The sequence below is a fragment of the Amblyomma americanum genome, unplaced genomic scaffold (assembly GCF_052857255.1).
Source record: "Amblyomma americanum isolate KBUSLIRL-KWMA unplaced genomic scaffold, ASM5285725v1 scaffold_323, whole genome shotgun sequence".
Classification (NCBI taxonomy): domain Eukaryota; kingdom Metazoa; phylum Arthropoda; class Arachnida; order Ixodida; family Ixodidae; genus Amblyomma; species Amblyomma americanum.
Genome location: NW_027526795.1, coordinates 9,395 through 26,965, shown reverse-complemented (window position 1 = coordinate 26,965; position 17,571 = coordinate 9,395). Strand labels below are relative to the sequence as shown.

At 47.4% G+C, this 17,571-nt stretch overlaps 1 protein-coding gene across 1 annotated transcript; it reads left to right on the top strand.

The window, feature by feature from the left end:
• Positions 1 to 648: 648 nt before the first annotated feature.
• LOC144112504 (uncharacterized) lies at positions 649 to 1,006 on the top strand (the record flags this gene model as incomplete). The annotated part of the gene is made up of 1 exon (XM_077645326.1): positions 649 to 1,006. A coding segment is annotated over exon 1 (358 nt), but the record flags the coding sequence as incomplete, so codon positions are not given.
• Positions 1,007 to 17,571: the final 16,565 nt, after the last annotated feature.

Below are 17,571 nucleotides of genomic sequence, written 5' to 3'. Positions count from 1 at the left end.
AGTTTCCTGCAGTGACGTCTTCGATTTTGGGAATCGTCCTCTCAGTCAAACTGTTGTCGTGACCCGTCGCATAAATACGGGCGATGCCATCCCCATACACATAAAGCCCTATCGTGTCTGCCTTCCTGAGCGCCATGTCATCCAGACGGAGGTGGACAATATGCTGGCGAACAACATTATCGAGCCTTCTAGCAGTCCGTGGGCTTCCCCTGTGGTGTTGGTCAAGAAGAAAGATGGCAGTTGGCGCTTCAGTGTCGACTATCGCCACCTTAATGAAATAACAAAGACGTGTATCCTCTTCCGAGAATTGATGACGCCCTTGGCTGCCTACACGGTGCTAGCTTTTTTTTCTTCAATTCGTCTCCGTTCAGGCCAGTGTAAAATTGCTGTAGACGAACGGGATCGTAGGAAGACAACCTTTGTCACCCCGATGGCCTGCACCAATTCAAATTCATGCCTTTCGGCCTCTGCAACGCTCCTGCCACCTTTGAGCGTATGATGGACTCGCTCCTGCGTGCATTCAAATGGACGACGTGCTTGTCCTACGTGGATGACGTTGTCGTTTTCTCCCGAAATTTCGAAACCCACGTACACCGTATTTCTACTATCCTTGGCGTCTTGCGCAGCGCCGGTATCCAACTCAACTCCATGAAGTGCAGCTTCGGCCAGCGCCAAATTAAGGTCCTTAGCCACTTGGTTGACGGTTCTGGTGCCAGGCCTGACCCTTACAAAGTTAGGGCCGTTCGCGAGTTCCCCAGCCCCTGTTCCTCAAGCGATGTGCGCTGTTTCCTCGGGCTCTCCTCGTATTTCCGCCGGTTTACCCCGAACTTCGCCGACACGACCCGTTCCCTTACCACCATCCTAAAAAAAGATGTGCCTTTCCCCTGGGGCTTTGACCAAGCTCGCCCCTTCACCACACTTTTTGCGGCCCTCACTGCTCCACCTGTGACTGCCCATTTCAGGCCTTCTGCGCCTACGGAGCTTCGCTCCGATGCCAGTGGCCATGGTATTGGGGCCATCCTTGCGCATCGCCAGCACGACCACTATCGTGTCATTGCTTACGCCAGCCGCCTGCTATCTCCCTCTGAACGTAACAATTGCATCACTGAGCGGGAGTGCCTTGCACTTGTTTGGGCGTTAGCAAAATTCCGCCCTTATTTGTTTGGGCGGCCCTTCTGCGTCGTTACGGACCACCATGCCTTGTGTTGGCTCTCCTCTCTTAAAGACCCCACAGGCCGACTGGGTCGCTGGGCCTTGCGCTTGCAGGAATACACATTTACTGTTGTCTACAAGTCTGGTCAGTTGCACCAAGACGCTGACTGTTTGTCCCGCCATCCTGTCGATCCTCCTGATTCCCACAACCGTGACCCCGACGATTGCGATTTGTCCGTCTCAGTCTTTATACACATCGGCGACGAGCAGCGCCATGATCCATCTCTGCGCCTCATAATCGACCACGTCCGATGCGCCCTTTCCGACCCTGCTATGAGCCTGTTGGTCCTGCCTCAAGATATTCTGTACCGTCCCAATATGCACCCTGATTATGTCGACCTTTTGCCCGTCGTCCCGACGCACGCCCTCTCCACAGTACTTTCCCAGCTTCATGACGCTCCTACTGCAGGGCGCCGCGGCGTGTACGCACGTCCGACAGCGTGTGCCGGCGGTTCTTCCGGCCTTGCCTTCACCGCTCTGTCCGCGGTTCCGTTGCTGCCTGCGATCAATGTTACCGCCGCAAAATGCCCCCGCTCCCTCCTAGTGACCAGCTTCACCCCATCAACATTCGGAATGACCCATTTTTCCGTGTTAATTGGTCTCTGTCTGGTAGGGCCTTTTCCCACAACAACTGCCGGGAACAGGTAGATTACCGTTGCGACCGACTGCACTACCCGGTACGCTACCACGCGCGCTATCCCGACCAGCTGTGCCTCCGATGTAGCCGACCTTCTCCTCCATGACGTCGTCTTGCATCATGGCGCTCCTCGTCATCTGCTTACAGATCGAGGCCCCTGCTTTGTTTGTAAAGTGGTCCACGACCTCCTCCGCTCCTGCTCCATCTAAGTTCACGACGGCCTACCATCCCCAAACAAACGGCCTTTCTGAGCGCCTTAACCGCACCCAGACGGACAAGCTGTCAATGTATGTCTCCGACCACCATCGCGAATGGAATGTCAGTTCACTTTTCGTGACGTTCGCCTACAATTCCTCACGCCATCATACCACCGGATACTCCCCCTTCTACCTGCTTTTTGGCCGCGAGCCGTTGCTACCCTTTGCCAGCTTACTGCGTTTTGACCCTTCTACTAGCGGTTACGCTTGTGACGCCATTGCCCGTGCTGACACCGCCCGCTAAATGACTAGAGATCGTCTCTACTCTTATCAGACCACTCAACAACGTCGCTGCGACCTTTATCATCGTGACGTCCACTACCCTCCGGGCTCCCTGGTACTCCTCTGGCTCCCTGCACGCCATGTGGGACTGTGTGAGGAGCTCCTACCTTGTTAGTCGGTCCTTAGCGCGTCTTGAGGCAAATGAGCAATGTGGCTTACAACCTCACGTCGCTACACCCTAACTCTCCTTCTGCGGCCCCCTCCGTATACAGCTTGTACACGTCGAACGTCATAAACATACCACTTGCAGCCACCCCTTTAGGCCGCTCAGGGACTGTGCCTTCTCCCGTGAGGCGGGGGGGGGGGGGGGGGGGGTAGTACTTGTTACGTTGCACTGTCACGAAGCGAAGAGGACGTTGTTCTGTTGCTGGGCAGCGGACGACGACGAAGGCGCTCCAGCCAGTGCTTGAGCGATTTGGTTTTTGGTGCGCCTCCTGTGTGCGGCATATCATTCCTGCTGCTGAAATAACCCAGTAATAATACCAGAAAAACTTGCTTCCACGAGCGCGGTACTATTTTGAGCTTTTAATATTGTGCTCTCAAATGAAGCGGAGGCCAAGACGTCGCGCTGGTTGATGCTAACGCGCACCACTGCTCTCACATTTCTCAAGTGCAGCACACTCGATTTTTCTTTGACACATGCCGAGGAGAAATTGCTTTCATTTGTTCATCCTTTGACTTCATAAACAGCGCGGTTGGGCTGGCGTACTTGATGCCGTTTTGCAGAGAGAGGGACGCTGCGTCCCCGGTCGGATTGCATGATTTTTAATAGCGAAAGATTAGTACTTTATACAGGAATGCTTTGTGCTCTTTATCATATTATTGTAAATTATATTCTGAGCTTACCCGTCACTGCCGTTTTTGTTGTGCATGAAAAAATGATAGAAAGCGAATACCTTTCACCGAAACAGTAATTTATTCAAGTGTGCTAACCATACGTGTCGAAAGACTAAAAGCTGAGCGCGAAAACAATAGTAAACAGCAGTAGTTAATGCGGACGTGGCGACTATATGGCTAAAATGTCACGGACATTGGAAGATGGGACAGGACGCATGCTGTGTGTCCGCCTCTTTTTCGCGCTAGTTACCATGTCGGCATCCGAAAGCCAACTAGCCGAGTTAAGAGCCTGAGTAGTAGCTAATGGCTCGAGCCTATCTCACAGCAATATGAAGGCCTCATTCATAGAGAATGATAAAATACAAGCGTTTGCACAATTTGACGCTGAGCATGAAAAATATATCAGGCCAAGAAATATACACTAAGCACTACGTGGTTTTCTATGGGCATGCCAGAGTAATTCAGTAATTGCGAGAATCAATTACCCAGCAACTGAGCGCTTTGAGGCGGCGCTGTCCTTATCACACCCGAAGGACAAGGTACGGGTGTTCAACCAGGGAGTTGATGCGGCATAAATCATTGGGCTCCTGCAACAAAGTGCCCACGCAACTAACCTGCATTTATTTTGTTGATTAAATGTTTTTCTTACTCACTCTTAGGCCTTGCGCTCCGCCTGTCGCTAAGACGTTCCCCGCACGTTCAGTAGGAGTTGACTGAAAGAGTTAAAGTGGCTACAAGTATCAATGCACTCCCGTATTAGGAAGACTAACCAGCAATCTCAGTTCCAGTTGATATGTTCCATCGTCATTACCACCTGGATATGCCTCAGCGCCCCTGTGCCGACCCTTCGGGTGGCGCACCAAGGTCTCCGATATGGGGACCGAGAAGTTTCATTATCGCAAATACCTATTCACATAGCTCCGACACTGGGTTAGCAATAATGTCTGGCTGCGACGCATATTCCCTCTACTATAATGACGAAGATGAAACGGAAGAAACACTCGCTGCCGAGTACGCGCTGTTCATGACAAAACGGAATAACAACTAGCACAAACCATCAATTCCTTTACTGCGATGCATGAAATAATGCGTCGCCTTTAGCCCATATGTCTATAAACATATTTATTGCTTTTTGCTTACCTGCCGCAGTGGCTCAGTGGTTATGGTGCTCAGCTACGCACCCGAAAGACGCAGATTTGATCTCGGCCACGGCGGTCGAATTTCGATGGAGGCAAACATTCTAGAGTCTCGTGTAGTGTGCGATGCCAGTGCACCTTAAAGAACTCCACGCGGTCGAAATTTCTGGAGCCCTTCACTACGCCGTCCCTCATTGCCCGAATATCTTTAGGGCGTTATACGCCCATAATCCAAACGATTACTATGGTTTAATTCGTCGCTGTCTCGGTTCGCCGAATTTACCAAATTATTGTTTACGACAACGAACTGAGATTTCCTAGGAGCGCTATTAAATTGCCAATTTGGTCTGATGTGTCCGCATGATGTTCTGGTTCAGCATAACTCGGGCATTTCTGTAGGACACAGACTTGGATGAGGCTTTACAACTAGAGACTGCCTTTTGGTCACAGAGCGACACAGCTTATTCAAAACTAAACCGAATTTACAGTCTAATTGCATCAAACACGTATTGCATCTTGAGGCTACTTCGGTAAGCACGAATTGTGCAGTAACTTTTCAGCCCTGTAAAAAAAAGCAGGTAGGATTACTAAGCAATCTCGTTCGATGCCGCATACTCCTATTTGCTCGTGCTTTAAATAAGATACGTAACTGCACTTGCTGTCGGGTTTTGAACCAGCGTATGCACAACAGCAGAAATCCGGAACAAGCGTCCATAACAACCGTAATGATGAAATCATCGATAATCCGCCATTGATTGTGTCAGTAACGGAAAACATCAATCACTCATCAGTCTATAACCCCAAGAGTTTTATCTGGTGCCGAAATTATTAATCAGTAAGCAATAATTATATTGCATATAACTTTTTATGATTATTTGATCATTCCCAGACTATATGCAGTTGAAACTAGACATGAGGCCTTTAATGAACTTGAGCAAATTTACTCTAAAAGGAAAGTAGCTGAAAAACATTTTCTTAAAACTTCCACTGAAATCCAGAAAGATTTACTTGAAAAACCATTCTTTGCATTGCTGAAAGTTCAGTAACCGACCAGTAAGTGCTTCTCTCGAAATCCCCAAAAGGTGACGAACAATAAAGCTTCAGTTAACTCGTGTGAGAACTGGTTGATACACATAATTGGGAATTCGCGGTATGCCACTTGGAAGGAAAGTTAATTGGGAGTTTGCGGTATGCCACTTGGAAAGAACATGAGTCAATGCCTTTTGGGGCGACTGACTACGTCACGAAAAAAATGAGTGCGCTCTAGGAACAGACATTTAATAAAATGTAAAATTTATGAGTCCGAAGATTCCAGCCGTCCTTCTAATACTTCAAAAAAGATTTATCATAAAATGCATTTCTAGAGGAACTTTAAAATAGCCTCAGAACATCGTATAGCAGTAGCAAATAGTAGGGCGCGATGAAACCTACTAGGAACGCTGTTAATTTGCGAGGAATGTCAGAGAAAATCGTTTACTAGTCAATGTCATATCAACTTTTCAGAAAAAGTGACGAGTTTAAAGCTGTTCACGATGTTTTCTGCACTGGTTTATTCGAATGGAATCGGATACTTGTGATAAATATTTGAAAATATCGTATTTACCGTATTTCCAGAATTGTAAGTCGACCTATTTTTCAAAATTTGAAAATTTGAGGTTGGGGGTCGACTTAAAATCAAAACGAAATCATCGCATTATATTTAAAGGCGAGACAAACGAGATATCACGCATGCTACAGCGTGGTTGCCTTTTTTCTGCGTGGCTCCGTCGCATCGCTCTTGGTGCTGTCCTTGATAAGCTGCTATGTCAACGCGCAGAACCGGCATCCCCACCCCGTGCAAGGCGGCCGATGGTGGATGTCGATAAGCTGCAAACCAGCACCTGCCCACTGCCCACACGTGGCCGCAGATCGCGGCTGCTGATAAGCGGCAGCGGCCCGATAACGCATTCGCGTTCTACTTGTAATAGGCGTCGTCTAAAGATATTTTTTTTGTTTATTTTCAACCACGCACTCGGCGCTCAAGAAAGCGTCAATAGTTAATGGAAGGGCCGCTGTTCCAATCACGGCGGCACCGCCACTAGAAACCGCAGCGGCACCGGGGAGTGTAAGCAGCCGACGGAAGAGCCGTCGCCGCTCACGCATAGTTTCTCTTTGGCTCTGACGCATTTGACTACTGCCGGCCGCGTTTCATAAGTTTTTAATGCAGTGCTTCGTCATTTGTGCTCCGGGACCGGTAAGAGGCCGGCGCTCGTTCACGGCTACATTCAAGATTGCTGTCATTCTTTACGCCGAAGAAATGAACTGCGCGCCAGGCCGCAAGTTCGACGTTCGCAACGGATCATACATGTGTGGCAGCTGCAGCGAGGCGAAATATTCACATGTTCCAGGCGATGTCGTGATGTGAATGTTTGCGAAGTGCGGGATTTCGCTGCATGACGATGTTAGAACAACGAGCTGTGGGACCGCAGCAGCGATCACGACGGCAGCGCTAGTGAGGACGGTGGCGCAAGTGTGGACGAGTAGTCCAGTGACTAATACATTTTCGTTTTGGAATTTGCCCACCGGCGCTCCCGCGCGCGGCAGCCGATAGCGGCTCGCGATAACCTGAGGCCACAGGATAGTGCTATCGGGTTGTATTATTAAAGGTCAATCGTAAACCACCTCCAGGTTTGTTTTTTTTAGAATTGTGATGTGGGGTCGACTTACATTCGAGTCGACTTGCAAACGTGTAAATACGGTAAGGCTGCACGAATATTGAAAATTTCGAATACAAATCTAATATGTTTGATATTCGATTCTTATTCGTATTCGATAAATTGATATTCGAGGATTTCCAAATATTCGAAAATTCAAGAATGCTCGACTGCGATATTATACTGCGCCGACTTTCATAAATTCCACGGTGGCAAAACCCCAATATCTGGGCAAATTAGCCAATGGTCGAGTTAAAAATTCCAACAGAACAATACAGAGGTCCTATTCTCTTCCTTCTCCGTCAATTATCACGCGGATCGATCACATTCCGACGCCGCTAGTATTGACCTCGGGAGAAATTCCTCAAGCTTTTTTTTTTTTCACATATCATGCGTGCTACGAACAAAATGGCCGACGGCCCACTTCGAACAATCGCAACGCGAAATCCCACTTTTTTAATCCCTCCGTACTGCGTTACATATTTAATGCCCACATCCGAAGAGTGCGTCCAGTCGCCTTCATAGCTCTCCGAGCGTGACCTCCGCCATCCCGTTTGGTAAACTACGCTATGCGGGAGAGCCCACTTGCGGAATGTCCCGGGAGCCTCCTGAAGGGGCGCGTCGAGTAGTTACAACAGGCCAAGCGATCCTGTAAAAAACTCGCCTATTGCATGGTGCATTGTAACCCGCGCGCCTCTTTAGTGGGCGTAACGACAGGCCTCACAATGATGGGAAGGCCCCTGTCGCTAGGTCAGAAAAAAATTGCCTGGCCGCGTAATTTCGGTTTCTGAGCTTCACCGCTGCCCTGCGGCAACTGCACCTGTCGGGCCGCGAATTCGCCGGTAGTCCAATCCCAGCTCCGCGCGGCTTTTGCACGCCCACTGGCGATTCGCACGTTATTTCTTTTTCCTTTTTAGAAACCATCTCGCCGTTCTGACGCCAGTGTGTGTTCCCTGGTCCCTTGCTTCCATTTGTGTTGTTCTTCCAGCACTCCAAAACGGGCTGCTCGTCATGCGCTTACAGGTGTTAGTGCGATGGAGCCGCCTCATAAGGCCTTACTACATCTTCACATTTTCGGCAGGTATTCTTTCTTTTCTGGCGGCTGGGGGGTAATTTTATAAACTTACACCTTCGGATGAGCCGGGCATTTCTTCCGGTCCCTTGAACTCCGAATGAATTAAGTTTTACTTGTCACCATGTAATTTTTTTTGCCAGTCTTGCCATTTATTAGACTTTGTTTTGCATGGCCCCATTATAGCTTGGATACTGTTATGCTGTCTAATCAAGTAGTATACATTTCTATGGTGATGGTGGTGAAAAGCATTGATTAAGCGATATATATAGAGAGGTACTCGGGGAGAGGCCCTAATGAGTCGCGCTCCTTACAATACAAGGCGGAGTCCCTCATTCCGGGACACCGTTGGTCCTGACCGCTGAGCAGGTCCGCCAAACCAAGGCCTGATGGGCCGATAGTTCCTGGCAGCCGAGCAGAGCCGCCTCGCGGTCCTCTCGGGTAGGGGAAGGGGTGATGGGGGGCAGAGAAGGATTTTGCCTGCATGCCCAAACCATGTGAAAGATGTCGGCCACCTCTCCACAGAATGAGCAGCGACCGTCAAAAGTAGAGTCAAAAAGCTTTAGAACCGCCGCGTGCAGCAGGGTGTTAGTAAATAGCCTAAGGAGAGTTCGTTCGCCAGCTTTACCCAGTCCCTTCATAGGAACCGGGTAGAGCCGGTGTTCTGCACGATAGTGCTCAGTAATATCTTTACAAGAAAGAGTATGGCTGTGATATGAATTAAGGTCCTCCCAGGAACGCCTGGTGCCCGGTAAGTGAGTGTGCAGGCTACCTCATGGGCGGCTTCGTTACCTGGTATGCCTTGGAGGCCGGGGACCATATGACTGAGCGATGAGTTGGATCGCAGTCGCGAGTACTGTGACGAAGAATTTGGTGAGCAAGTGGATTGATCCAACCGAACTCAAAGTTGCGACAGGCTGCGCGAGAGTCTGTGAGGATGAACTTAGAGTCGGGATGGGAGGCTTCGAGGGCGATCGCCACCTCCTCCGCATGACTTGAGCTGGGCGTTCTGAACGAGAGGCCATCCACCTGTTTTCCCTCGTGTATGACTACAGCCGTGTACCATTTCCCCGTGGAGTGGTAGGGGCCTGCGATGTCGACGCAGAAAACGTGTTTTATTGAGCCATAGTGGCGGTGCAGGGCATCCGCCCGCGCCTGGCGCCGGCCATTATGGTCCTCCTTGTTCATCTTAGTCGGAAGGGGTCAATATTAAAGGGCGCGTCTCCACAGTATGATACTGAGGTAGTCTAGCTTGTATTTTAGTTGCGAACACCATACACTTTTTTGAAAACTTAAGGGCAACAGCATTTGTTTGTTTATAATTTTGTGATTTTTTTGTGCGGAACAGGTATTCGTTATTCGGTTCGATATTCGAAGCAATTTTTTCTTCATATTCGTATTCTATTCGTATTCGAAAATTTCAATATTCGCACACCCATACTATTTCAGCATTCGATTCCTTTTCAATAAACAGTTGTGAGAACGGCATGCGCCCTATGTCTTTCTTCCTTTACGTTGAGTTTGCGGCCACAAAACTTTAGTCATATATTTCCTATTGTGAACACTTTTATTGTCTGTTCTTTTATTTTCACGTCCTTTCTGAAGTTTTGCGCAAATAAAATAGTAAGTTCTATGCATTGCCACTTGGAGTGCGAAAAACAAAGCGAAGCAAAATTAAGAAACAATACGTTTCGACACCTACCGAGTTCCTTCATCAGGCGCGACTAGGGAAGATTTGATGCTTCGTTTTCTTAAGCCCTCCTATGTTCAAGCCCCGGCTGACTATATGTGGACATTCAAATTTCCCGGAAATTTTACGTTTCTGACTCTGCATCATGGAAGCCAATGACGGGACGTGTCGAGAAATTATGCACATGGGCTATAGTCGCAAGTCGGTAGTCATGGTTGCAGCCAAATTTGAAACACTCGTTAGTCAACAGCATGCAAGCTTAAAGCTGAATGTAACAACAAAGAAAAAAGAACACACATACTAGCCACGAATCGCAACTAACAATTTTAATCACCATGACCTGAAATTATAGGACCCAACAAGCCGGTACAGATCCTCATAGCACAATTATTACTACATCACCATCTATGTGGCGAAACTATTAAAAAAATGACCCCCCTCCTTTTAGGAACATTTTCAACCTTTGAAATTAAGAACTGAGGCGGACAGCAAATCTCCGGAGAGGAAATAGAAGTTGCTAAGCACCGAGCCATTCTCGGCGTTGCATTCTCTTCATATTTAACATGGGATTTACATGTTGAGAATATATCAAAGAAACTTCACTCTGCAAGTGAAGCAGTTTAACGGACACGCCGAAGTTTTCCACTCCAAAAGAAACTTCGAATATATTACGTTTTGTTCACCTTGTAAATTGATTATTGCAGCTTGATGCGGCTGACAACAGCTAAACAGAGCGTAAACAAAAATCCAGTTGTACAGGAAAAAGCAATTCGTGACATATTCTACATTGATACCTTACGTCCAAGCCTACATTTATTTCTGCAGCACAAAACGCTACGCACAAACCACATGTACGTATACAGACTTTTCAGCTAATATTATTTCTCACCTTAAAGCTTTCGGCCATTTATACAAATTGCTGCTGCAAGCAGCACCATATTAATATTCTAAACAACCGATAAAAAACACGCTTCCTGTCCTATTTTCGCACCGATTACAAGCTCCAGTCTTTGCATCATAACCTTCCGTCCATTTTAAAAATGTACCAGCAAATCAAATGCACAAAACCTGTTGACCAGTACAGTTTTTTTTTTCGAATTTATAATCTAGATTTTGCCCCTGACTCCGTTTCCATTTAGATGTGTATTTTTTTTCTTTGTTTGCATTTGCTCGCGTTGATTTCCTTTTATTATTTTATGCAATCTGAAATGATGTGGGAACAGTACTGTTTCCAAACCGAATCGAATACGAATAGTGCACCTCCGCTACTGAACCAAATACGAATAGTTCGGATGAAAACCGAATCGAATACGAATTGAATAATGAGAGAACAGAAATCGAATACTAATATTTCGACGAATATTCGCTACTTGTGCGAATATTCTATGAGAAATTGTGAGGAAGAGTGACGCGCTGCCCTCGCTGTTATAGCTCTGTCTTTTAAACGACGCAACTTTGATCTCAGTCTTGGGGGTCGCAACGCAATGTCAGTGTATTAACTTTATCATTGCCATGTTGTGCGCCTAGAAAAGGTACCTTTTTCTCTTGATGACGGAAGATAATAAAGTAGCACCACAGTGCATGAGTGCATGAGATGGGCGAGAACTTACGAATGAGCCATGACCTCCGAGGTCAGTCATAAAGGCAGAGTTTGCTGAACTGGCCTGGGCCCTGCCGCATCGTCTTATCTCTGAGACCATGTATGAGGATTACGAAAACTACCACGCGAATTGACCGCACCGTGGCTTTGAGCTCTCAATTGCGTGCATACCGATCGTGGCGGCATGGTAACACGGCTTGTATAGTCTCTGTTTTTGAAAAAGTCATAGAAGACAACTACGGCTGGCCTTATTAGAACTCCGCGCCAAATATTCGAGAAGTATTCAAAAAGATGAGGACATATTTGATTAGTTTCAATTAATTTCGATAATGCACAGCTTGATTCGTTCGAATAACCAAATACGAGGATGTTCGATCTGGTATTCCAAATTTTCGATTATTCGCAGAACCCTACAATTTGTTTCGTTCCTAAGTTTTCGAAGTCGAAGTCTATAGTTTTGCTCTTGTAATTTTTCTCCCCATATTTGTAAAGGAACGGATTTTGCATGTTTACTATTTCTACAGAGGTCTCGTCGGTGCTGGCTTGTAAAGGTTAACTGGTCTTCGTCAAACTCCAGTTAGTAGCCCTAGATGACCCTCCAGATATTCTGGTAAATAAATATTAATCTTCACTTTTGGAAATAGCCTAACGTTTCCACTAGCAATAAACATGGTTGGCTCAGGTCCTCTTTTAATACGCCCCCATTTATGCCTTCTTTCTCCGATCACTGTGACGAAACTAAATGCTTGCGCTGGTCACTAGTGACTTGCACTCATTCTTGTTTTTCTTTGCACATTCGGGGCATCGGTCTATCAAGTTGGCGTCATTTGATTCTCAAAGCGATGTAAGAGATTTTCCTAAACGGTTGTTTATCGGTCATGCTATCGTAGATATACTTTAACCACTGAACATCAGAATTCCACTGACCATAACCTGTGCAACACTTGGCCATGGGACGGGCGTATGCTTTTTGCTTTCGCATGGCTTTTCCTTATCATATGGTAGAGCTGCGACAACTTGCGCGGCGCAGAACATACCACTGTGTTATCAAAATGTCCAGCCACATTTTTCACATTTTGTGCTATGCGCTGCATGTATGCAATGGCTGCCAATTTTATCTTTCCCTATGTCCATTTTTGGACACGAGAACCCTTCTGTGCTACCTGCCGAGATTTTTCACAAACGGCTCTTATACCACGTTTTTGAACAACCTACGCCTTCTAATCTCCGTTCTTGTAATAATACACTGGCGGCTTCTAATCTCCGTGCGCATTAGAGTACGGTATCGGTTATACGCTGATGGCCCGAATGCTTTACGGTTGACTCAAGGCAACGCAATTACGTTTTACACTTATGTTGAGTGCCTGGAGAGAAACCTTAACACTTGTCTTTGGAATTTCAGTCTTATATATCAATGCTGAACACCGACCATCATCCAGGATGTCTGTGCTTCAAAAATATGACCAGCATATCTGAACTGCCCACATCTAAAGTATCTTCAGGGCCTAATGTTCGAAGATGTGTGTGTAGGTATCTGGAAGCAATATATTTCTAGGTGCCGGCTATAAACGTGATCTTAAAAAATATAACCATCTTTCCTGAAAACAATCAGCTAAATTTATTTACCCTTCCTTCATGTACCACGCGGATAACGAACCAAGATTGCATACATTCAGCATTGGAATGGCACTTTCTTTCACATTCCCACAATCAACCATAACACGTGTAAAACCCTAGTTGATGGCTGCTGATGCGTTTTCATCAGAAATCATTTCCGTATTTACTAGCGAATAGCCTTCTACGTCTGAGATCACGAGCTGCCCCAATTTGTGGCAGGAAAGAACTCTATAAGCAAACGCAAGTTCTTACTTCGTTCCCGTATACTAGGTAGTGAACAAAGGTGTTTACACACCTGCGAACCCCGTCAGGGAATTTTCGGGACATGCTTCTTGCAAGGCACCAATTCCAACGGTGATAGAACCGGGTTTTAAGTTTATTGCGATCCTTGCTCAACTAGCCGAACTATGCCTTTATCTGCCTAGCGTTCTTTATGGAATTCATCTCGTGCGTCGTTCGGTATATTAAGGAGCTCGTGGTTCTAGTCCCACTTGAGCATACTGAACAGCCCGAAAAATACGCCCTAGCATCGATATTTGTCAATTAGGCCGTCAGCAGTTTTGCAGTATGTAAAAGTCAGGACTAATCTAACTGCTTGATGTCTCAATAGCATTTTTACTGGAAAGAAGAGAGTATAACAATACATGTACGATTTTTGCTATCGTTCTGTGGTTCACTAACTCTCTGGTAAAATATAGCTTTTCGAAAAGTCTTAAACAGCGAATAGGACAAGTGTCAAGACCTTGGTGGTGTTCAAACCAAGATAAGTTTTTTTGTGAAAAGAATATCAACATTTGGTCGAGTATCATTGTCCTTCTATTAAAAGGTTGCAGCGTATAGGAGTCCTTTTTTTCAGCACTGATAGCATACACGTCTAAAGTAGTTAACGCAAGTTTTGCTTTTTCACAAATGTTAGAACAACGTGTACCATTTACGGTTCTTTTACCCTAAAGCCGAACATTCTTTTTTCTGTGTTAATTGCCATATAATTCTAAGCAAATAGCTGTCAAAAAATTCGGCGAATTTTTGAAAAAAACCGGCGCTCCGCCTAAGCAATCGGGCCCGCGCGTGGTAAAATAAAACAAAAAAAAACAGCGAGAAAGGACCCCCGGAGAGTGCGTAGCTTTGCGTACTGCTGCAACTCAGCTTGCCGGCGCGGCGCAGAGGGGGGCATGGCCGCGCGCGGAGTCGATTTTCTCGAATATCGGTGTTTTTGCTGGTTGTCGACGGAAAGGGGGTAACCTGGACCGCGCCAAAGTGATACCCCCTCCCCTTCGCTCCTGCACCGATGACTCAGCGTGCCGCAAATGACCTAGATTGCTCTAGAAGGTGGTTTCCGAGATAGACCATTGGGGTCGCGCGCCCGGCGCAAGAAGGAGAAGGAGTTTGTGTAGTTGAAGCTGCGTGTATGTGCGCGCCTGTAAATGAGGAGCTGCAACCGCTGTCTGTTAGCCCGAGCCGCCGTTTAAGCTTCCGAGAAGCGCGCCCGCTCGTCTCCCGGGAAATACCACTCGCCCAGCCCGGACCAGCGAGGCGACGTGCGCCAACCTGCGGGACGGCCCCGTCGAGCTCCTCCTCAGGTCGTCGGGCTGTCGCAGTTAACAAATTGTGTTTTGTTTATTTGTCTCTCTATGTTAGTGCACTTTAGGTGCAAATATTTTGTTGAATAGTTGTCTCTCTCTATTGTTACTTTGCACGAGTGCATTGTATTTGTAAATCACTTCGTATCTGCTCGTACGAGTGATAGTGAAATCCTTTGTATCGTCTCTTTGCTGTATAAACTTTGTTTTGTTTTGTGAACCTTTGGCTCCGACCCATTCTTTGGCTTGCGACCGATGAAAACTGGGCACCAAACGACCAACCCTCTTGTCACTTGGTAGCTAGTCTCCGGCTGAGCTTGCGACGCTGAGTCGAGGGCATCTCCTTTGTGACCGAGACCGCTACCCCCACAAGCTCTAAGGATGTCTGGGAGCGCACGCAAAAGTGCCCGAAGTGGTGACATATTCTGGCGTCCGCGACAGGCCGTTTGGTGCTTTGTGAGCTCAGAGAACGGAGAAAGAGTCGGAAGGAGTTTATGAAGAGGTCTCAAATGAGTGTTTAGCTACAGAGCGAAACAGTGCCGCGCTGAAGCGGTTATTCAGGTTCACCGTATGGAGGTAGTCTTTGTCTTGAGGAGTTCGTTCTCCAAATATGAGCTTGAAGGAACTAGTTAAGGTCGGCACCCAGATGGGGATGTCCGGGGCTGAACTACGGAAATTGGTGAACCAGGGGAGAGAGAAGGCTGAAAAAGAGAGATAGAGGGCTCGAGAAGAAGCCGAAAAGGTAAGGCAGAAGGCTCGAGAAGAAGCTGAGAAAGAACGAGAGAGAGAATTCGAACGCGAAGAACAACTGCTTACCATGAACCTTGAGCTCCAACGTGCTGCGAACCACTCAGGGGAAGTTCATAGCACTAGAGAGGAAGGCAGCGGCCTGCGGATAGATGCCAGCAGATTACTTCCCAGACTTGATGAAAAAAGGGACGATATCGACGCGTTCCTTAGGCGATTCGAAGGCATCGCGGGAACTCAGAATTGGTCAGACAATGAATGTGCTACCGTTCTTAGCACATGTTTCAGCGGGGAAGCTCTAAGCCTATTAGGGCGACTTTCTCCGGACGATGCTGCAAGCTACAGCAAGGTAAAGGCCGCCTTGCTTAAGCGATTTCGACTCACCACCGAGGGATTCTGAGATAAATTCAGAACAGGGAAGCCCAAATATGGCGAAACGGCAACCCAGTATGCGGCAAGATTAGCCACTGCTTTGATCGGTGGATGGAACTTTCAGAATTTGTACAGGAATACAGTGAACTTCACGATCTTCTCATCAAGGAACAATTCCTGAGTAGCTGTCACCCGAGCTTGTCGCTGTACCTGAAGAAAAGAAGAGCCAAGACTCTCTCCGAAATGCTAGATCTTGCCGACCAATTTCTGGAAGCTCAAGGAGGAACGAATCTGACCAAGATTAAGAATACGAATTCGGAGAGCGCGGGGAAACCCAACAGCCATGATGTCCGATTTAGCCCAAAGGCTCCACTAAAGTGCTACCTGTGCAACAAGTCAGGCCACTATGCGTTTAATTGCCGCAACAGCGCTACGAACAGTATCCCAGCAGCTCGTTTTAAGTGTGGCCAGAAGGGGCACAGAGTCGCGGCTTGTCCGAACCTAAGCAAGCCCATTCCCCGGGTATCGTGCTTACGGGCCTCCTCAGGTCACCACCTGGAGGAAGAAGATGAAAATGGCTTTGTAGAAGTAAAGAACGGTAAATAGGTACCAGTCGTGAACGCCGTAGTGAACGCGCTGCCCGAAGCCGATATAACAGAATGGCTGTCCTGGAAGGGAAGGTCGGAGAAAAAACAATTACAGTGTTGCGAGACACGGGAAGCAGCGCTGTAATAAAAAAACGAAGACTAGTGAGAGATAAGGATCTCACTGGAACGAAGAGCTTTGTGCGGCTAGTGGACGGCTCGTTTCAGCGCTTGTCGGTAGCTGAAGTACATGTGCGGGCTCGCTACTACAGCGGGAAACTAATTGCACTGTGCATGGAGCGCCCCATATACGACCTCATATTGGGCAACATAAAGGGGACAAAATTTTCAAAGTGCCCAGAAAGTAGCCACGAGACAAAGAAGTACGAATCTTGCTCTTCGGAACGGCGCAGTGAATGCCAAGCGAAACATAAGTGGCGAAGGAAGCGCGAGCGTCCTAGCTCAAAAAAGGAGCAGTGAAGCAGACATTCAAGCACAAAGAACGGGAGAGTGCCGCGGAGGAACATTCCGAGGAAGAAAAAACGATTCCGCAGGAAGGGACGGGCACTGCAGCAGAAAGCTGTACGAAGCCGAAAGAAAGGCCACGGAATGGTCACAAGGAAGCAGCGAAATGCGAGAGAAAGACAGCTCAAGAGGACAAGGTGTCTAACTCCGGCTAAGCTCAGCTTAGGGAAGGTTGTGGACATTTCATCGTGCTGTTGTGCACATCACTTCAGCTGCCTTTCGATGGCACAGAAAAATTCTGGAATGTGACCAAGAGGGCATTCCCACCGGTCGATATTGTGAGCCTGTGTGTTTTGACGCACGTGCCCTAGAATCCATCGATTGCCTTGTTTGTGTGTGCATACGTAAGCGCACAATTTTTTTCCGAGGCTGAAAATTTATCTGGAGGGTTCAGGTGGGACGAAGCAGAAGCCCATGTTGACCGAGAAAAAGACCCGAGAGTCGAGAGACTGTTGTGAACTGTGAAGGTCCTAACGCGCGCATTACGGAAGCGCAAGTAGGAAATGTATCTGGAAGTATAGGCCCAAGCATGCCTTGAACTTGAATGCTTCCTGTTTGTGTTGTGTTTATGTGTTGCCGAGTTGCGGCATGTATTGAAGTGAATCTTGACGGTTGCCAAGGGTTGTGTGCGTGCAGACATCATTGTATTGCTGTGTGTATTCTGGCATTCGCCATATAGATTGTGAGCGCTAGCACGTGTGCACGAATTTTCTGTTTTGCGAATATTGTT